The following is a 22,257-nucleotide window of genomic DNA, read 5'->3' on the forward strand; positions in this document are numbered from 1 at the left end:
GTAGGGGAAGGGGTGAGACCGAGGGGTAGTAGGTTTAATGGTGAGGTGGTAGAGGGCTGAGAGGTAGGGGAAGGGGTGACACTGAGGGGTAGTAGGTTTAATGGTGAGGTGGTAGAGGGCTGAGAGGAAGGGGTGAGCGTGAGGGGTAGTAGGTTTAATGGTGATGTGGAAGAGGGCTGAGAGGTAGGGGAAGGGGTGAGGGTGAGGGGTAGTAGGTTTAATGGTGAGGTGGTAGATGGCTGAGAGGTAGGGGAAGGGGTGAGACCGAGGGGTAGTAGGTTTAATGGTGAGGTGGTAGAAGGCTGAGAGGTAGGGGAAGGGGTGAGGGTGAGGGGTTGTAGGTTTAATGATGAGGTGGTAGAGGTAGGGGAAGGGGTGAGACCGAGGGGTAGTAGGTTTAATGGTGAGGTCTGAGAGGAAGGGGTGAGGGTGAGGGGTAGTAGGTTTAATGGTGAGGTGGTAGAGGGCTGAGAGGTAGGGGAAGGGGTGAGGGGTAGTAGATTTAATGGTGAGGTGGTAGATGGCTGAGAGGTAGGGGAAGGGGTGAGACCGAGGGGTAGTAGGTTTAATGGTGAGGTGGTAGAGGGCTGAGAGGTAGGGGAAGGGGTGATGGTGAGGGGTAGTAGGTTTAATGGTGAGGTGGTAGAGGGCTGAGAGGTACGGGAAGGGGTGAGGGCGAGGGTAGTAGGTTTAATGGTGAGATGGTAGAGGTAGGGGAAGGGGTGAGACCGAGGGGTAGTAGGTTTAATGGTGAGGTGGTAGAGAGCTGAGAGGTAAGGGAAGGGGTGAGGGTGAGGGGTAGTAGATTTAATGGTGAGGTGGTAGAGGGCTGAGAGGTAGGGGAAGGGGTGAGACCAAGGGGTAGTAGGTTTAATGGTGAGGTGGTAGAGGGCTGAGAGGTAGGGGAAGGGGTGAGGGTGAGGGGTTGTAGGTTTAATGATGAGGTGGTAGAGGTAGGGGAAGGGGTGAGACCGAGGGGTAGTAGGTTTAATGGTGAGGTGGTAGAGGGCTGAGAGGTAGGTGAAAGGGTGAGACCGAGGGGGTAGTAGGTTTAATGGTGAGGTGGTAGACGGCTGAGAGGTAGGGGAAGGGGTGAGGGTGGGGGGTAGTAGGTTTAATGGTGAGGTGGTAGAGGGCTGAGAGGTAGGGGAAGGGGTGTGAGTGAGGGGTAGTAGGTTTATTGGTGAGGTGGTAGAGGGCTGAGAGGTAGGGGAAGGGGTGAGGGTGAGGGGTGGTAGGTTTGTTTAATAGTGAGGTGGTAGAGGGCTGAGAGGTAGGGGAAGGGGTGAGACCAAGGGGTAGTAGGTTTTATGGTGAGATGGTAGAGGGCTGAGAGGTAGGGTTAGGGGTGACACCGAGGGGTAGTAGGTTTAATGGTGAGGTGGTAGAGGGCTGAGAGGAAGGGGTGAGGGTGAGGGGTAGTAGGTTTAATGGTAAGGTGGTACAGGGCTGAGAGGTAGGGGAAGAGGTGAGGGTGAGGGGTAGTAGGTTTAATGGTGAGGTGGTAGAGGGCTGAGAGGTAGGGGAAGGGGTGAGGGGTAGTAGGTTTAATGGTGAGGTGGTAGAGGGCTGAGAGGTAGGGGAAGGGGTGAGGGTGAGGGGTAGTTGGTTTAATGGTGAGGTGGTAGAGGGCTGAGAGGTAGGGGAAGGGGTGAGACCGAGGGGTAGTAGGTTTAATGGTGAGGTGGTAGAGGGCTGAGAGGTAGGGGTGAGCATGAGGGGTAGTAGGTTTAATGGTGAGGTGGAAGAGGGCTGAGAGGTAGGGGAAGGGGTGAGACCGAGGGGTAGTAGGTTTAATGGTGAGGTGGTAGAGGGCTGAGAGGTAGGGGAAGGGGTGAGGGTGGGGGGTAGTAGGTTTAATGGTGAGGTGGTAGAGGGCTGAGAGGTAGGGGAAGGGGTGAGACCGAGGGGTAGTAGGTTTAATGGTGAGGTGGTAGAGGGCTGAGAGGTAGGGGAAGGGGTGACACTGAGGGGTAGTAGGTTTAATGGTGAGGTGGTAGAGGGCTGAGAGGAAGGGGTGAGCGTGAGGGGTAGTAAGGTTTAATGGTGACGTGGAAGAGGGCTGAGAGGTAGGGGAAGGGGTGAGGGTGAGGGGTAGTAGGTTTAATGATGAGGTGGTAGAGGTAGGGGAAGGGGTGAGACCGAGGGGTAGTAGGTTTAATGGTGAGGTCTGAGAGGAAGGGTGAGGGTGAGGGGTTGTAGGTTTAATGGTGAGGTGGTAGAGGGCTGAGAGGTACGGGAAGGGGTGAGGGCGAGGGGTAGTAGGTTTAATGGTGAGATGGTAGAGGTAGGGGAAGGGGTGAGACCGAGGGGTAGTAGGTTTAATGGTGAGGTGGGTAGAGAGCTGAGAGGTAGGGGAAGGGGTGAGGGTGAGGGGTAGTAGATTTAATGGTGAGGTGGTAGAGGGCTGAGAGGTAGGGGAAGGGGTGAGACCAAGGGGTAGTAGGTTTAATGGTGAGGTAGTAGAGGGCTGAGAGGTAGGGGAAGGGGTGAGGGTGAGGGGTAGTAGGTTTAATGGTGAGGTGGTAGAGGGCTGAGAGGTACGGGAAGGGGTGAGGGCGAGGGGTAGTAGGTTTAATGATGAGGTGGTAGAGGTAGGGGAAGGGGTGAGACCGAGGGGTAGTAGGTTTAATGGTGAGGTCTGAGAGGAAGGGGTGAGGGGTGAGGGGTAGTAGGTTTAATGGTGAGGTGGTAGAGGGCTGAGAGGTAGGGGAAGGGGTGAGGGGTAGTAGATTTAATGGTGAGGTGGTAGATGGCTGAGAGGTAGGGGAAGGGGTGAGACCGAGGGGTAGTAGGTTTAATGGTGAGGTGGTAGAGGGCTGAGAGGTAGGGGAAGGGGTGAGGGTGAAGGGTAGTAGGTTTAATGGTGAGGTGGTAGAGGGCTGAGAGGTACGGGAAGGGGTGAGGGCAAGGGGTAGTAGGTTTAATGGTGAGATGGTAGAGGTAGGGGAAGGGGTGAGACCGAGGGGTAGTAGGTTTAATGGTGAGGTGGTAGAGAGCTGAGAGGTAGGGGAAGGGGTGAGGGTGAGGGTAGTAGATTTAATGGTGAGGTGGTAAAGGGCTGAGAGGTAGGGGAAGGGGTGAGACCAAGGGGTAGTAGGTTTAATGGTGAGATGGTAGAGGGCTGAGAGGTAGGGGAAGGGGTGACACCGAGGGGTAGTAGGTTTAATGGTGAGGTGGTAGAGGGCTGAGAGGAAGGGGTGAGGTTGAGGGGTAGTAGGTTTAATGGTGAGGTGGTAGAGGGCTGAGAGGTAGGGGAAGGGGTGAGGGTGAGGGATAGTAGGTTTAATGGTGAGGTGGTAGATGGCTGAGAGGTAGGGGAAGGGGTGAGGGTGAGGGGTAGTAGGTTAATGGTGAGGTGGTAGAGGGCTGAGAAGTAGGGGAAGGGGTGAGGGTGAGGGATAGTAGGTTTAATGGTAAGGTGGTATAGGGCTGAGAGGTAGGGGAAGTAGGTTTAATGGTGAGGTGGTAGAGGGCTGAGAGGTAGGGGAAGGGGTGAGGGTGAGGGGTGGTAGGTTTGTTTAATAGTGAGGTGGTAGAGGGCTGAGAGGTAGGGGAAGGGGTGAGACCAAGGGGTAGTAGGTTTTATGGTGAGATGGTAGAGGGCTGAGAGGTAGGGTTAGGGGTGACACCGAGGGGTAGTAGGTTTAATGGTGAGGTGGTAGAGGGCTGAGAGGAAGGGGTGAGGGTGAGGGGTAGTAGGTTTAATGGTAAGGTGGTACAGGGCTGAGAGGTAGGGGAAGAGGTGAGGGTGAGGGGTAGTAGGTTTAATGGTGAGGTGGTAGAGGGCTGAGAGGTAGGGGAAGGGGTGAGGGGTAGTAGGTTTAATGGTGAGGTGGTAGAGGGCTGAGAGGTAGGGGAAGGGGTGAGGGTGAGGGGTAGTTGGTTTAATGGTGAGGTGGTAGAGGGCTGAGAGGTAGGGGAAGGGGTGAGACCGAGGGGTAGTAGGTTTAATGGTGAGGTGGTAGAGGGCTGAGAGGTAGGGGTGAGCATGAGGGGTAGTAGGTTTAATGGTGAGGTGGAAGAGGGCTGAGAGGTAGGGGGAAGGGGTGAGACCGAGGGGTAGTAGGTTTAATGGTGAGGTGGTAGAGGGCTGAGAGGTAGGGGAAGGGGTGAGGGTGGGGGGTAGTAGGTTTAATGGTGAGGTGGTAGAGGGCTGAGAGGTAGGGGAAGGGGTGAGACCGAGGGGTAGTAGGTTTAATGGTGAGGTGGTAGAGGGCTGAGAGGTAGGGGAAGGGGTGACACTGAGGGGTAGTAGGTTTAATGGTGAGGTGGTAGAGGGCTGAGAGGAAGGGGTGAGGGTGAGGGGTAGTAGGTTAATGGTGAGGTGGTAGAGGGCTGAGAGGTACGGGAAGGGGTGAGGGCGAGGGGTAGTAGGTTTAATGGTGAGATGGTAGAGGTAGGGGAAGGGGTGAGACCGAGGGGTAGTAGGTTTAATGGTGAGGTGGTAGAGAGCTGAGAGGTAGGGGAAGGGGTGAGGGTGAGGGGTAGTAGATTTAATGGTGAGGTGGTAGAGGGCTGAGAGGTAGGGGAAGGGGTGAGACCAAGGGGTAGTAGGTTTAATGGTGAGGTAGTAGAGAGGGCTGAGAGGTAGGGGAAGGGGTGAGGGTGAGGGGTAGTAGGTTTAATGGTGAGGTGGTAGAGGGCTGAGAGGTACGGGAAGGGGTGAGGGCGAGGGGTAGTAGGTTTAATGGTGAGATGGTAGAGGTAGGGGAAGGGGTGAGACCGAGGGGTAGTAGGTTTAATGGTGAGGTGGTAGAGAGCTGAGAGGTAGGGGAAGGGGTGAGGGTGAGGGGTAGTAGATTTAATGGTGAGGTGGTAGAGGGCTGAGAGGTAGGGGAAGGGGTGAGACCAAGGGGTAGTAGGTTTAATGGTGAGGTAGTAGAGGGCTGAGAGGTAGGGGAAGGGGTGAGGGTGAGGGGTTGTAGGTTTAATGATGAGGTGGTAGAGGTAGGGGAAGGGGTGAGACCGAGGGGTAGTAGGTTTAATGGTGAGGTCTGAGAGGAAGGGGTGAGGGTGAGGGGTAGTAGGTTTAATGGTGAGGTGGTAGAGGGCTGAGAGGTAGGGGAAGGGGTGAGGGGTAGTAGATTTAATGGTGAGGTGGTAGATGGCTGAGAGGTAGGGGAAGGGGTGAGACCGAGGGGTAGTAGGTTTAATGGTGAGGTGGTAGAGGGCTGAGAGGTAGGGGAAGGGGTGAGGGTGAAGGGTAGTAGGTTTAATGGTGAGGTGGTAGAGGGCTGAGAGGTACGGGAAGGGGTGAGGGCAAGGGGTAGTAGGTTTAATGGTGAGATGGTAGAGGTAGGGGAAGGGGTGAGACCGAGGGGTAGTAGGTTTAATGGTGAGGTGGTAGAGAGCTGAGAGGTAGGGGAAGGGGTGAGGGTGAGGGGTAGTAGATTTAATGGTGAGGTGGTAAAGGGCTGAGAGGTAGGGGAAGGGGTGAGACCAAGGGGTAGTAGGTTTAATGGTGAGATGGTAGAGGGCTGAGAGGTAGGGGAAGGGGTGACACCGAGGGGTAGTAGGTTTAATGGTGAGGTGGTAGAGGGCTGAGAGGAAGGGGTGAGGTTGAGGGGTAGTAGGTTTAATGGTGAGGTGGTAGAGGGCTGAGAGGTAGGGGAAGGGGTGAGGGTGAGGGATAGTAGGTTTAATGGTGAGGTGGTAGATGGCTGAGAGGTAGGGGAAGGGGTGAGGGTGAGGGGTAGTAGGTTTAATGGTGAGGTGGTAGAGGGCTGAGAAGTAGGGGAAGGGGTGAGGGTGAGGGATAGTAGGTTTAATGGTAAGGTGGTATAGGGCTGAGAGGTAGGGGAAGTAGGTTTAATGGTGAGGTGGTAGAGGGCTGAGAGGTAGGGGAAGGGGTGAGGGTGAGGGGTAGTAGGTTTAATGGTGAGGTGGTAGAAGGCTGAGAGGAAGGGGTGAGCGTGAGGGGTAGTAGGTTTAATGGTGAGGTGGAAGAGGGCTGAGAGGTAGGGGAAGGGGTGAGACCGAGGGGTAGTAGGTTTAATGGTGAGGTGGTAGAGGGCTGAGAGGTAGGTGAAAGGGTGAGACCGAGGGGGTAGTAGGTTTAATGGTGAGGTGGTAGAGGGCTGAGAGGTAGGGGAAGGGGTGAGACCGAGGGGGTAGTAGGTTTAATGGTGAGGTGGTAGAGGGCTGAGAGGTAGGGGAAGGGGTGACACTGAGGGGTAGTAGGTTTAATGGTGAGGTGGTAGAGGGCTGAGAGGAAGGGGTGAGCGTGAGGGGTAGTAGGTTTAATGGTGATGTGGAAGAGGGCTGAGAGGTAGGGGAAGGGGTGAGACCGAGGGGTAGTAGGTTTAATGGTGAGGTGGTAGATGGCTGAGAGGTAGGGGAAGGGGTGAGACCGAGGGGTAGTAGGTTTAATGGTGAGGTGGTAGAAGGCTGAGAGGTAGGGGAAGGGGTGAGGGTGAGGGGTTGTAGGTTTAATGATGAGGTGGTAGAGGTAGGGGAAGGGGTGAGACCGAGGGGTAGTAGGTTTAATGGTGAGGTCTGAGAGGAAGGGGTGAGGGTGAGGGGTAGTAGGTTTAATGGTGAGGTGGTAGAGGGCTGAGAGGTAGGGGAAGGGGTGAGGGGTAGTAGATTTAATGGTGAGGTGGTAGATGGCTGAGAGGTAGGGGAAGGGGTGAGACCGAGGGGGTAGTAGGTTTAATGGTGAGGTGGTAGAGGGCTGAGAGGTAGGGGAAGGGGTGAGGGTGAGGGGTAGTAGGTTTAATGGTGAGGTGGTAGAGGGCTGAGAGGTACGGGAAGGGGTGAGGGCAAGGGGTAGTAGGTTTAATGGTGAGATGGTAGAGGTAGGGGAAGGGGTGAGACCGAGGGGTAGTAGGTTTAATGGTGAGATGGTAGAGGGCTGAGAGGTAGGGGAAGGGGTGACACCGAGGGGTAGTATGTTTAATGGTGAGGTGGTAGAGGGCTGAGAGGAAGGGGTGAGGTTGAGGGGTAGTAGGTTTAATGGTGAGGTGGTAGAGGGCTGAGAGGTAGGGGAAGGGGTGAGGGTGAGGGATAGTAGGTTTAATGGTGAGGTGGTAGATGGCTGAGAGGTAGGGGAAGGGGTGAGGGTGAGGGATAGTAGGTTTAATGGTAAGGTGGTATAGGGCTGAGAGGTAGGGGAAGTAGGTTTAATGGTGAGGTGGTAGAGGGCTGAGAGGTAGGGGAAGGGGTGAGGGTGAGGGGTAGTAGGTTTAATGGTGAGGTGGTAGAGGGCTGAGAGGAAGGGGTGAGCGTGAGGGGTAGTAGGTTTAATGGTGAGGTGGAAGAGGGCTGAGAGGTAGGGGAAGGGGTGAGACCGAGGGGTAGTAGGTTTAATGGTGAGGTGGTAGAGGGCTGAGAGGTAGGTGAAAGGGTGAGACCGAGGGGGTAGTAGGTTTAATGGTGAGGTGGTAGAGGGCTGAGAGTTAGGGGAATTGTTGTGAGTGAGGGGTAGTAGGTTTATTGGTGAGGTGGTAGAGGGCTGAGAGGTAGGGGAAGGGGTGAGGGTGAGGGGTGGTAGGTTTGTTTAATGGTGAGGTGGTAGAGGGCTGAGAGGTAGGGGAAGGGGTGAGACCAAGGGGTAGTAGGTTTAATAGTGAGATGGTAGAGGGCTGAGAGGAAGGGGTGAGGGGGAGTAGGTTTAATGGTGAGGTGGTAGAGGGCTGAGAGGTAGGTGAAGGGGTGAGGGTGAGGGGTAGTAGGTTTAATGGTGAGGTGGTAGAGGGCTGAGAGGAAGGGGTGAGCGTGAGGGGTAGTAGGTTTAATGGTGAGGTGGAAGAGGGCTGAGAGGTAGGGGAAGGGGTGAGACCGAGGGGTAGTAGGTTTAATGGTGAGGTGGTAGAGGGCTGAGAGGTAGGGGAAGGGGTGAGGGGGAGGTTTAGTGGTGAGGTGGTAGAGGGCTGAGAGGTAGGGGAAGGGGGTAGTAGATTTAATGGTGAGGTGGTAGAGGGCTGAGAGGTAGGGGGAAGGGGTGAGGGTGAGGGGTGGTAGGTTTAATGGTGAGGTGGTAGAGGGCTGAGAGGTAGGGGAAGGGGTGAGGGGGAGGTTTAGTGGTGAGGTGGTAGAGGGCTGAGAGGTAGGGGAAGGGGTAGTAGATTTAATGGTGAGGTGGTAGAGGGCTGAGAGGTAGGGAAGGGGTGAGGGTGAGGGGTGGTAGGTTTAATGGTGAGGTAGTAGAGGGCTGAGAGGTAGGGGATGGGGTGAGACCGAGGGGGAGATGGGTGTTTCTCTGCAGAGACATGTTTTCTCTGGAGTCTTCTGAGCTATACCGTCTATTTTATATTACTACCCTATATCCACACACACACGGACACGGAGATTGAGATTCCCAGGCGTGTGGTATTCAGTTGATTGTGAGATAGGCCTGAGCCAGGTGCCATAGCCATCAAATGTTAAACCCCATACAGATACCCTATTATATACCACACACACACACACACACAAACACACACACCGTGTGTCATCATTCAATGTCCTCTCCACCCCCTACCATCTCCGTATTCCTCTCCTCACCCTTCCTCCCTTCCTCCACCCCTCTACAAATGAAAATCCCTTCTTGCAAATCCTGCAAACAGCCTATTCTCAAACACAACTCAATCCCCCCTCCCGTAAGACACACATGCCATTTTCTCTTGTCTGTGTGTGTATTTTGGCTGATGCAGGCATAATAACAATATCAGAGTCTGTCATTAGAGTTACATGAGAATTAATATCTATGATATATTAGATTACTGGGTCTGGGGATAGGACAACTGGGCAAGATATATTGTGGTCTTTTATAAGATGGTGGAGTTGAAACACACACACAGTGCCTGCAAGTCAAGAGGACATTAGTTAGTGTGAGAATGACATCCTGGTGCAAAGGCCTGGATGGCCTTTATTGATGGACAGAGTCTTAAAGCCATCAGTCACTTTAGAGGAGTTTAATTGGAGCCAGCATCAAACGATAAACTCACCAACATGCATAGCTGAACAGCCCAATGCAGCACATTAATCACAACCAGGCACACACACCCACACACCGCTCACACACACACCCACACAGAGTGAGACGGAGACAAGTGTTCCAGACATACAGTATATTCTGATGATAGATGATCCATTTAACTTTGATTTCTGAGAGCAATGAGCTCGCCAGCGATACAGGGATACAACACACACAAACACACACATACACACACACTCAAACACATGCACACCATACACACACATTATTGCACCACACACGCACGCACACGTGTATTTGCATTAGGGGTATTATAATGTGACAATGATTTGTGATGTAAAGCAATCTGGAGTGAAGTCATTTGTCAGCCCCTGTGTCTGACACCACACACACACACACACACACACACACACACACACACACAATCTGTATTTCGGTATATGTATATACTGTCTCGTAATAATAAATGACACTTCGCTATTGAGAAATTAAAACAGGAACTGATTTGATATTCACCCTTAGCCGAGGGCTTGAAGGGGAAGGGTAGGACGGACGGGAGGGTGAGAGGGTGAAATGAATCAGTGTGTGTGTTGTTGTATGTTTGGTCCCTTTTATCTAGCGATATCAGTTTTGCATGGGCTGCATCTCAATCCACCGTATCCGCCTATGTCAGCATTCCGCATCTGCGGTGGATGGTAGCCGAGCTACAGCGGTGTTTGTCAGACCAGGAGACATTCTGAAAAAATCGGTCTTCTCGCGAAAACGTTTGTAGCGTCCGAACAGTTTGGCTACAAACTCTATGAAAAGGGGAGACTCTCACGAACACGACAGTGTTCTCTGTTTTGCTCTACGACCCCCAGCCTCACGGGACTCTTCTGAAGGTAACCCATACAAATGAATGGAAGTACGGAGGTAGTTTTCTGCCAACAAAAATAAGGGGATAAATATGTGTACATTTTTTTAATAAAAAAACATATACACTACCGTTCAAAAGGATGGGGTCACTTAGAAATGTCCTTGTTTTTGAAAGAAAAGCACATTTTCTGTCCATTAAAATAACATCAAATTGATCAGAAATACAGTGTAGACATTGTTAATGTTGTAAATGACTATTGTAGCTGGAAACGGCTGATTTTTTAAAATGGAATATCTACATAGGCGTACAGAGGCCTATTATCAGCAACCATCACTCCTGTGTTCCAATGGCACGTTGTGTTAGCTAATCCAAGTTTGTCATTTTAAAAGGCTAATTGATCATTAGAAAACCCTTTTGCAATTATGTTAGGCGAGCTGAAAACTGTTGTCCTGATTAAAGAAGCAATTAAACTGGCCTTCTTTAGACTAGTTGAGTATCTGGAGCATCAGCATTTGTGGGTTCGATTACAGGCTCAACATGGCCAGAAACAAAGACCTTTCTTCTGAAACTCGTCAGTCTATTTATTCTTGTTCTAAGAAATGAAGGCTATTCCATGCGAGAAATTTCCAAGAAACTGAAGATCTGGTACAATGCTGATGTGTGATTAGTTTCATATCAAGGTTCCATATCTAATGTCTAATCTCTCCTTTCTCTGCTACATAGTTAGATCATCGTTGTAATAGTTGTCGAAATCATCAAGTTTTTGAATTGTCAAAATAAAATGGCGGCAGTAATTCAGACCCTACTGTGTGACAGTGACTGAGTGTGGGTGCCTGTAATACTGAGTGTGAGTACGACTGTGTTTCAGGCAGAGGCCAAAATGGTGGAGGTGAGGACCGAACTGAGTGATGAGTATGGGAGGAGACTGGGGGAGAAGGAAGAAGGAATGAAACGGATAACCGAAGACCTGAATAATGTGAGGAAGAAACACACCTCTGCCAGGGATCAGGTGAGAGAGAGAAAGACGAGAGAGTTTTGGGAGGATTGGAGTCGATTCAATTCAGGTAATTCAGAGGTTGAAAAGTACTCTTTGAAAAGTGCACATTATTTTCTATCTCCTCAAGTCTCCTGAACTGACTGAAATGGAATTGATTCCAATGCGGTTCAGCCAGCTGTCTCTCTAATGTATATTCAACACAACAATACTCCATCTCATCTCCATAGACCATGCCATAGACAATAGGTCATATTTAGTGTTTACTAATATGCCATGTGTTTATCTCAAGGGCATGCAGGCTCCATTGAAGCTCAAGCACATGTATACACACACACACTCAGCGAGAAGCAGAAGCGCACACACCACTTGATCTGCATATCATTTGGTTTTTGGTTGAGTGCCAAGGTTCCATTGAGAGAGACCATCAAAGACAAGCACTCACCCGCTCCACCGCTCATACGCTCTCTCCCTCACCCACCACCTGTAGTTCCATCTCAACAGCGTGTGTTCGCGAACGCAAAGCAGCTGTGAAATCAGCACCTGTTTAATTCAATTAGCCACGTTAATGAATTCCTATCTGCTGCCAAAAGCAGCTCTAAAGAGCTCATTAGACAAATGACTTAATGAATTGTCTGTAGCAGCAGCTTCCCATCTCAACTGTTTCTTTATTATCTGATGGTGTGCGCCTACGCACTGAGTGTTGTGTCTGACAGTCTGAATAAGAGCAGCCGTATACAGTGTATCCCACTTCTGAACTGAGAAAGGTCACATGAAGGTTGTCCCGTGGGTAGACATAACCGTACTCAGTGAGTTTCTAATCTCTTTTTTTTATTAGATGGTAATTGTATCTCTGCTTGTTCTCGCCTCATACTTCTAACTGCTTATAGAAATGTTCTGGCTTCAAACCTTCTTAATTCAATTATATTGGTCACCCCCTCTCTTTCTGTCTATCTCTCTCTCTGTCTCTTTGTCCCCCCCCCCTCTCTCTCTCCCCCTCTCTCTCTTTCTTTCTAACCCACACATTGTTCTCTACCTATTCATTTTAATCCTAAATACAGGATAGACTTCAGCCAATCAAGGATTTGCCCAAGCCCCTCTCCTCCTCCTCCACTTTGATAGAGAGAACGTAGGACAGTGAAAGAAAAGGAGAGGGAGGAAGAGAGGAAAGGGGAGGTGGGAACCCACTTTGATTGCAGAAGTAATGAGTCCATTCTAGTCCTCCTCAGATTGGTCTCTCTCTCTCCATAGAGGCTAGATAATATGATCGTTCACATTTAAGCACCTTCGTTTGAACAAATTCACAAATCTCATATTCTTTTGGGAGTTCCCAACTTCCTGCCTATGCCTTCAGAGAATTGAGACCTGAGATTGGGAAATGTGAAGTTTTAATCATTTGGATGTGCTGGATTTAAGATGAGGAAAATGACTTTGGCCGTATCATCAAAGGCAGTATTGATATGGATGAGTGATGTAACAGAATCAGAGTTAAAGCTAAAAAGGTTCCAGTTTTCTTCTGATAGTTATAAAGACCTTGACGGAAGTAAGTAAGTATTGTGAATGTGGTCAGTCGAAAGCAGGTTCAAACCTAGGCAAATTCAGCTCTTTCTGGATAGAGAATAGGGTTTTCACATGTATATTCCTAGTAAGTAAGTATTTGTAACTAAGGATGTGTTTTTATTGTGTGTGTGTGCGAGTGTGTGAGAGTGCGTGTGTGTGTGTGTGTGTGTGTGTGTGTGTGTGTGTGTGTGTGTGTGTGTGTGAGTGCGTGTGTGTGTGTGTGTGTGTGTGAGTGCGTGCGTGCGTGTGTGTGTGTGTGTTGGATGAGCAGCTGAAGGAGTTATTGCGTCACTGGCGGCTCAATCACTCACCTCACACAACCAACAGGAAATACTCACACAGGAGGTGTGTGTGTGCGTGCATGCGTGTGCACCAGGGTTGGGATCAATACCATTTCAATTTCAGAAGTACACTGAAATTCCAATTCTCCTCAATGGTTTTCAATGAGGAAAATGTGGAATTGGAATTTCGTTTACTTTTTGAAATTATATTGATCCCAACCTTGGTGCGCACGCACGCACACACACAAACGCACACACTGGTGTGTGTGCATCTGTGTGTTTACCCCCTAACTCTCTCTCTCTCTCTCCCTCTAGTTGAGGAGTACAGAGGGTATTCTCCAGTCTCTGAGGATGCAGCTACAGGACAGAGACAGTCAGCTGGAGAATGCTACTAACAAGGCATGTTACAACACAACTTTACTGTCATCGCTATAGTACTATGGCCAATGCATGTCAACGTTCATCATATCTTCAAGAAAACAACAGATCTGATCTTAGTTTTTGTTATTTTGCTCTCTGATATCTCAATAGAAATGTTAGAATATGTAAATAGAATGTATTTTCATGATCGGTGTTGTGTCTTCCAGATCTTTACACTAAAGACTTCTCTGAAGGAGGCTGAGGAGAGTTGTGTGGCTGCTAAGACAGAGGTCCAGACTCAGACGACACTACTGGAGGAGATGAGCAGAGAACTGGGGAGACTCACACTGGCTCAGAATAAATCTGTGGAAGAGGTGTGTGTGTGCCTCTGCACACACACCATTTCCTGTGTGTTTTGGCTGGTGCTCAGTGATCAGTCACAGTGATAATGAAACTTTCTCTGTCAGTCTGTAACTGGGAGCTCCAGTCTGTCTGCTGCTGGATGCTGCTAGCCAAGTCAAATTAATTACAGTGTTGCATGAGCTCTGTGTTAGATTAGCTATGGGAGGAGGAGGCTAGACAGACAATGAACACACACACACACGCCAGGAGTGCAACCTCTGTCTGGTCTACTACTATAGTCTCTGTTGGTCTGAGTGTGCAGCTAGCTAACCTCTGACTTATATGTGTGTGTGTGTGTGTGTGTGTGTGTGTGTGTGTGTGTGTGTGTGTGTGTGTGTGTGTGTGTGTGTGTGTGTGTGTGTGTGTGTGTGTGTGTGTGTGTGTGTGTGTGTGTGTGTGTGTGTGTGTGTGTGTGTGTGTGTGTGTGTGTAGGTGAATGAGCGTGGGGAGATGCTGAGACACATGAAGCAGGACCTGTCTGCTCTGAAGGCCACTCAGGACTCACTGAAGAGAACCCTCAGTATGAAGGAACAACACACACACCAGCTAACACACGACAACACACACCTCCGACAAAACCTGGACACGCTAAAGAACAAGGTAACACACACGCGCACTAAACCAGTGTCCCCCTTTTTTAATCAAATCAGTGAAGGGCGACAGGGAATTCTGCTCATTTCTATTTTCCTCTACCCTTAATCACATCCTCCTCCTCCTCTCCATATTTAATAATTCTATAATTTCATCCATCTTACCTCCATTGAGGATTTGGTCCCTGTTCAAATGAAGGACCTACTTTGCTGATTTCAATATAACTTAGATATAGAGGGAATCTCTCTCTCTCTGTCTGTATAATGGCGATACAGTAATGAATGACAACATTAGATGATATTAATGATTCATATAATTGACTTCAGGTTTTTCCTCTGACCTCTACCTGATGTATTTTTGTCATTGTTTCACTTGCTCAACGCTAATGTGGTTTTATGGTAATGTATCCCATATGTCCATGTGTCCACCAAACAATGACTTGCTACTATGACTTTAAAGAAGTGACCGTTTAGTCATGTATAACTTGCATTGTCTCACGTCAGATCTGTCTGATAACTCACAAACACTCATGGGATAGCTAAAAAGAAGTCCGGCTACAATATGCTGTCCTATTCGAAACGTTACCAAGGTGACATCGTCCACTGAATTCCCCTTTCATCCTCTAAAGGGTCAGAGTTAATCTTGCCCAAAACTATAAAGCTGTAGCTAATATTTTTTTGGTGGTAGTGTCAGTATTTATGAAATGTTAAAATGTACACGAAAATTAGCTAGCTAACACATTAGTGTCTGCTTGCTGGCAGAACCAGTTTCAAATCAATCCATATGAAATGAAATGCAGACTCTAACAATGCCTGTTTACACAGTCAATGATGAATACTCCCTCTTGCTAGCTGAAGTTGTAGATAATGCACAAATTAGTTTATGATATCTGTTCTGCCGTGATTAGTGCTCCAAGTTCTACAGCACAGCTGACTGTTCTCTGCCATGTTATTGTGTTGGCCAAATGTTACAAAGTAGCGAGGCACAGTGCCAGATATCAGATACATGCTGATTTCTGAGAACCAACAGCCCTATAACTTTGGTGCCTTACAACTTCATCAACAAGATGGCTAACTAGCTACCGTATGGCCATTCAAACAAGCTTGCATTAAGCTGCTAGCTGGAGCATTTTTTTGCCAGTGCGTCATAACTACCAGGAGTGTGCTCTAGAAGATAGATTGGTTGAGGGATGAGTTTCGCATAGGAGTGACGCGATCTGATGTAAGACAATGGTATAACTTGATAAACATTTCCTGTTCTGACCTCGAAGCCAGTTCCACTGATTTTTTAAAATTGTTACCCTCTAATCAGGGACTGGTTTAGACCTGGGACACCAGATGGGTGCAATGTATTATCAGGTAGAACAGAAAACCAACAGGCTCCGGATCTCCAGAGTAGGATTTGAATACTCCTGCACTATACACGAGTGCACATGCGTCATACTCATTCCACGAAGGGCCGAGTTTCTGCTGGTTTTCGCTCTTCCCTTGCACTTGATTGATGAATTAAGGTCACTAATTAGTAAGGAACTCCAATCACCTGATTGTCTAGGTTCTTAATTGAAAGGAAAAAACTAAAACTATCAGACACTAGGCCCTCCATGGAATGAGTTTAACACATTTGCCCTGGTGTGTGGACCCTAGTGGGTTGTAGTCAATTCCTACTTTAGACAAGGCAAGACAGATTGCTTCATATCTAGATGACTAGCATCATTCCATGCAGAGAGAGTAATACAGTGATTAGCTTCCTAACCCAGCTAGAGGTCTTGGACCGGGCTTAACTAGCACCAACACAGCTCTTTATTGGGCCAGTCAAACTGTTCCCACCGGACCTCCAACACCACTGCAACAACTGCTAGTCATTGTCATGTAGAACGGCACCGGAGAGGATGGCTGACGTTTTACTTGCTCCCAACCAATTATTTAGTTCATTTTTTTTGCATTGTTTGTAACTTATTTTGTACATAATGTTGCTGCTACCCTCTCTTATGACCAATAATAACTTCTGGACATCAGAACAGCGATTACGAACCACGAACTGGTAGAAGCTTTTTCCTTTAATGAGTCCAACGTGAAGGATATACTGCTTTCCCGGGAACAGGCCCAAATCCCCTTCATTTGCGTGAAGAGAAGACAGAGAAAAAGGGGCCGGAGGTCGGGCTGCCTTCTGAAAATTCGTAGGCGAGCGAATAAACCCCCACTGCCATCCGTTCTATTGGCAAACATGCAGTCATTGTAAAATAAAATCAATGACCTACTAGCACATTAAAAACTGGAAAAACGTATGTTTCACCGAGTTGTGGCTGATCGATGACATGAGCAACGTACAGCTGGCGGGTTTTACACTGTATCGGTAGGATGGAACAGCAGCCTTTGGTAAGACGAGGGGTAACGGTCTATGTATTTTTGTAAACAACAGCTGGTGCACGATATCTAAGGAAGTCTCAAGGTTTTTGCTTGTCTGCGGTAGAGTATCTCATGATAAGCTGTAGACCACACTATCTACCGAGAGTTTTCATCTGTATTTTTCGTAGCTGTTTACATACCACCACAGTAAGAGGCTGGCACTAAAACCGCACTCAATGAGCTGTAAACCGCTATAAGCAAACAGGAAAACGCTCATCCAGAGGCGGCGCTCCTAGTGCCCGGGGACTTTAATCCTGGGAAACTTAAATCCGTTTTACCAAATTTCCACCAGCATGTTAAATGTGCAACCAGAAGGAAAGAAACTCTAGACCACTTTACTTCACATACAGAGACGCGTACAAAGCTCTCCCTCGCCCTCCATTTGGCAAATCTGACCATAATTCTATCCTCCTGATTCCTACTTACAAGCAAAAAATTTAAGCTGGATGCACCAATGACTCAGTCAATACAAAAGTGGTCAGATGAAGCCGATGCTAAGCTACATGACTGTTTTGCTATCACAGTCTGGAATATGTTCTGGGATTCTTTTGATGGCATTGAGGAGTACACCACATCAGTCACTGGCTTCATCAATAAGTGCATCGATGACGTCATCCCCCACAGTGACTGTACGTACATACCCCAACCAGAAGCCATGGATTACAGGCAACATCCGCACTGAGCTAAAGGGTAGAGCTGCTGCTTTCAAGGAGCGAGACTCTAATGTGGAAGCTACTAAGAAATCCTGCTATACCCATCAAACAGGCAAAGCGTCAATACAGGACTAAGATTGAATCGTACTACACCAGCTCCAACGCTTGTCGGATGTGGCAGGGCTTAAAAACTATTACAGACTATAAAGGGAAGCACAGCCAAAGAGCTGCCCAGTGACACAAGCCTACCAGATGAGCTAAATTGCTTCTATGCTCGCTTCGAGGCAAGTAACACTGAAACATGCATGAGAGCATCACCTGTTCCAGACGGCTGTGTGATCACGCTCTCCCCAGCCGATGTGAGCAAGACCTTTAAAGAGGTCAACATTCAGAACGACGCAGGGCCAGACGGATTGCCAGGACGTGTACTCCGAGCATGCGCTGACCAACTGGCAATTGTCTTCACTGACATTTTAAACCTCTCCCTGTCTGAGTCAATGTGTTTCAAGAAGACCACCATAGTCCCTGTGCTCAAGAACACTAAAGTGACCTGCCTAAATGACTACCGACCCTCACGTCTGTAGCCATGAAGTGCTTTGAAAGGCTGGTCGTGGCTCACATCCACACCATTATCCCAGAAACCCTAGACCCAGTCCAATTTGCATACCGCCCTAACAAATCCACAGATGATGCCATCTTTATTGCACTCCACACTGCCCTTTCCCACCTGGACAAAAGGATCACCTACGTGACAATGCTATTCATTGACTACAGCTCAGCGTTCAAAAACATAGTACCCTCAAAGCTCATTACTAAGTTAAGGATCCTGGGATTAAACACCTCCTTCTGCTACTGGATCCTGGACTTCCTGACGGGACAACCCCAGGTGGTGAGGGTAGGTAACAACAAATCTGCCACACTGATCCTCAACACAGGGCCCCCTCAGGGCTGCGTGCTCAGGCCCCTCCTGTACTCCCTGTTCACTCATGACTACACGGTCAGACACAACTTCAACACCATCATTAAGTTTGCCGATGACACAGCAGTGGTAGGCCTGATCACTGACAATGATGAGACAGCCTATAGGGAGGAGGTCAGAGACTTGGCCGTTTGGTGCCGGGACAACAACCTCTCCCTTAATGTGATCAAGACAAAGGAGATGATTATGGACTACAGGAAAAGGATGACAGAGCATGCCCCCATTCTCATCGACAGGGCTGTAGTAGAGCAGGTTGAGAGCTTCAAGTTCCTTGGTGTCCACATCACCAACAAACTAACATGGTCTAAGAACACCAAGACAGTCATAAAGAGGACACGACAAAACCTATTCCCCCTCAGGAGATTGAAAAGATTTGGAATGGGTCCTCAGATCCTCAAAACGTTCTACAGCTACACCATTGAGAGCATCCTGACTGGTTGCATCACTGCCTGGTAATGCAACTGCTCGGCCTCCGACCACAAGGCATTACAGCTGGTAGTGTGTACCGCTCAGTACATCACTGGGGCCAAGTTCCTGCCATGCAGGACCTCTATACCAGGCGGTGTCAGAGGAAGGCCCTAAAAATAGTCAAAGACTCCAGCCACCCTAGTCATAGACTGTTCTCTCTGCTACCGCACGGCAAGCGATACTGGAGAGCCAAGTCTCGGTCCAAGAGGCTTCTAAACAGCTTCTACCCTCAAGCCGTAAGATTCCTGAACATCTAATCAAATGGCTACCCATACTTTTTGCATTGCCCCTCCCTTTACACTGCTGCTGCTCTCTGTTATTATCTATGCATAGCCACTTTATTAACTCTACCTACATGTACACATTACCTCAATTACCTCGATATAACCAGTGTCCGCGCACATTGACACAGTACCGGTACCACCTGTATTTAGCCTCGCTATTGTTATTTTATTGCCGCTCTTTCATTATTTGTTACTTTTTTAAAATTATTATTTTTATTTTTAAATTTAACCAACAATGCAGCTACATTTTTTTAAGGTCTTGTAAGTAAGCATGTGACAAATACAATTTGATTTGATATTAAATGTTTTTAAGATCCTCCTTCTTTCTTTGTCCCTCTATTCCTCTCTCTCTCTCTCACTCTCTCCCCCCTCTCTCTCTCTCTCGCTCTCGCTCTCTCTCGCTCTCCCTCTCTCTCTCTCTCTCTCTCTCTCTCTCTCTCTCTCTCTCTCTCTCTCTCTCTCTCCCCCCCTCCCTCTCGCTCTCTCTTTCTCTCCCCTCTCTCTCTCCCCCTCTCTGTCTCTGCCCCTCCCAGCTCCTGGTTAGTGAGGACAGGGTGTGTACTCTGTCAGTAGAGCTGGATGAGTTGAAGATCGGTCTGGGTAAAGAGAGAGATCAGTGTCAGCATCTCCAGGACCAGGTTTTACAGCAGAGTCAGGATCTGGTGCGGGCCAACAACACACTCACTGACACACGCAGGGCTGCTGGCAGGAAGGTAACACAGAGGAGAGAAACACATGTTTTATTTCCCGCTCTCTTTTTCACCTTTTGTCTTCCTCCCTCTCCCCCATCTCTCTTCCTCCCTCTCCCCCATCTCTCTTCCTCCCTCTCCCCCATCTCTCTTCCTCCCTCTCCCCATCTCTCTTCCTCCCTCTCCCCATCTCTCTCTTCCTCCCTCTCCCCCATCTCCCTTTCTCTCTCTTCCTCCCTCTCCCCCATCTCCCTTTCTCTCTTCCTCCCTCTCCCCCATCTCTCTTCCTCCCTCTCCCCCATCTCTCTTCCTCCCTCTCCCCCATCTCTCTTCCTCCCTCTCCCCATCTCTCTTCCTCCCTCTCCCCATCTCTCTCTTCCTCCCTCTCCCCCATCTCTCTTCCTCCCTCTCCCCTATCTCTCTTCCTCCCTCTCCCCCATCTCCCTTTCTCTCTTCTCCCTCTCCCCCATCTCTCTTCCTCCCTCTCCCCCATCTCTCTTCCTCCCTCTCCCCATCTCTCTTCCTCCCTCTCCCCCATCTCTCTTCCTCCCTCTCCCCCATCTCTCTTCCTCCCTCTCCCCCATCTCTCTTCCTCCCTCTCCCCCATCTCTCTTCCTCTCTCTCCCCCATCTCCCTTTCTCTCTTCTCCCTCTCCCCCATCTCTCTTTCTCCCTCTCCCCCATCTCTCTTCCTCCCTCTCCCCATCTCTCTTCCTCCCTCTCCCCCATCTCTCTTCCTCCCTCTCCCCCATCTCTCTTCCTCCCTCTCCCCCATCTCTCTTTTCCTCCCTCTCCCCCATCTCTCTCTTCCTCCCTCTCCCCCATCTCCCTTTCTCCCTCTCCCCCATCTCTCTTTCTCCCTCTCCCCCATCTCTCTCTTTCTCCCTCTCCACCATCTCTCTCTTTCTCCCTCTCCCCATCTCTCTCTTTCTCCCTCTCTACATAGTCAAATAGCAATAATGACTGTGTGTGATTGTCATTTGTAGATCAGTAGCATTAACAGTGCAGACAACAGTACTTCTCAGCTAGAAGGCTCTGCAGCACATCTGGCTCTGTTTTACTGACCAAACCTACCTCTGATCTCATGCGTGCAGGCATGCACGCGCGCACACACTGCTACTGCAGCTTTGCCACTGACGACTTCCTGCCCTGCATGCATGCGCGCACACACTGCTACTGCAGCTTTGCCACTGACCACTTCCTGCCCTGCATGCACGCGCGCACACACTGCTACTGCAGCTTTGCCACTGACCACTTCCTGCTCTGCATGCACGCGCGCACACACTGCTACTGCAGCTCTGTCACTGACCACTTCCTGCCCTGCATGCACGCGCGCACACACTGCTACTGCAGCTCTGCCACTGACCACTTCCTGCCCTGCATGAGTGTGCGCGTGTGTGTGTGTGTCAGAAGAATTCTCCCGAACAATAACATTTTCTGTTCCCTAAACGTCCTAACATGAGTACAGCTGAACAAATAGACTAAACACTTTCTTCCCTTCATCTGAAACCTCATCCATCGTCCCCCCCCCCTCTCTCTTTATCCCCTCCCCTCGCTCTCTCTCTTTCTTCTTCTCTTGGTACAGAAGTGATGTGTTTTGATAGATTCTCCCAGCTCCTTGATGATAGTAATGAGACAGGCTTTAACCAAAGACGGGTCATGTTTCAGTGTTTTATTTGGCGCTACCAAATTATTATACTCTGTAATGTCTTTAGACATTGTTATGAACAGAATCCAACAAGAGGCTAGCTTATCTTTTTACTTTCCTTTTTCTGTCGCTACATCCTTTTCCCTCTATTTCTGTCTCTCTGTGTCTCTCTCTCCGTCTCTCTCTCTTGTCTCTCTGTCTCTCTCTCTGTCTTTCTCTGTCTCTCATCCTTTTCCCTCTATTTCTGTCTCTCTGTCTCTGTCTCTGTCTCTCTCGGCCTCTCTGTCACTCTCGGCTTCTCTGTCTCTCTCTGTCTCTCATTCTCTGTTTCTCTGTCTCTCTGTCTCACTCAGCCTCTCTGTCTCTCTCGGCCTCTCTGTCTCTCTGTCTCTGTCTCTGTCTCTCTGTCTCTCTGTCTCTCTGTCTCTGTCTCTCTCGGCCTCTCTGTCACTCTCGGCTTCTCTGTCTCTCTCTGTCTCTCTCTGTCTCTCATGCTCTGTTTCTCTGTCTCTCTGTCTCACTCAGCCTCTGTCTCTCTCGGCCTCTCTGTCTCTCTCGGCCTCTCTGTCTCTCTCGGCCGCTCTGTCTCTCTCGCTCTCTGTCTCCCTCCTCTCTCTCTTTCTGTCTCTTGCTCTCTGTCTCTCTCATCTCTCTCTTTCTGTCTCTTGCTCTCTGTCTCCCTCATCTCTCTCTTTCTGTCTCTTGCTCTCTGTCTCCCTCCTCTCTCTCTTTCTGTCTCTCACTCTCTGTCTCCCTCCTCTCCATCGGTCTCTTTATTTTTCTCTCTCCCCCTCTGCTCCTTTTCTCTTGATCGTGTTGCTGCCCGTCAGTGGGGATTCTCTGTCAGTGAGTGACAAGCCCAAAATGGTGTGTGCAGTGAAGTGGGTGGAGTATGAGACGTACTAAAACACAGTGTGATCTGATTGATATAGAAATACCTTCCATATCAGAGGCCCCCTCCCAGAAACCACTGGGATGCCCCCCCCCCTCCACACACACACACATTGGAATGCTTCACTCCAAAGTATTTTTTTTCTAGAAGTTGTCTGTGATTGACCCAGTTTTAGGAAGGAGAATATATTTTGACGGGATGTCTGTTTTGACATAACATCCTCTTGTGGTTATCTGTAAAGATCCTGCCTGTCACATATTACAATGGGAATAACAC

At 49.3% G+C, this 22,257-nt stretch overlaps 1 protein-coding gene across 3 annotated transcripts in view; it reads left to right on the top strand.

Annotated features, from left to right (window-relative positions):
• LOC109878541 (golgin subfamily B member 1) overlaps positions 1 to 22,257 on the top strand; it is a 163,341-nt gene that overhangs the window by 69,381 nt on the left and 71,703 nt on the right. For all 3 annotated transcript variants that reach the window (XM_031796515.1, XM_031796516.1, XM_031796517.1), the window contains 5 exons: positions 10,645 to 10,785; positions 12,927 to 13,010; positions 13,199 to 13,345; positions 13,806 to 13,973; positions 19,287 to 19,466. In XM_031796515.1, the coding sequence (XP_031652375.1) occupies positions 10,645 to 10,785; positions 12,927 to 13,010; positions 13,199 to 13,345; positions 13,806 to 13,973; positions 19,287 to 19,466 (720 nt within the window). The remainder of the gene's footprint in view (positions 1 to 10,644; positions 10,786 to 12,926; positions 13,011 to 13,198; positions 13,346 to 13,805; positions 13,974 to 19,286; positions 19,467 to 22,257) is intronic.

Source organism: Oncorhynchus kisutch, linkage group LG18 (assembly GCF_002021735.2).
Source record: "Oncorhynchus kisutch isolate 150728-3 linkage group LG18, Okis_V2, whole genome shotgun sequence".
Classification (NCBI taxonomy): Eukaryota; Metazoa; Chordata; class Actinopteri; order Salmoniformes; family Salmonidae; genus Oncorhynchus; species Oncorhynchus kisutch.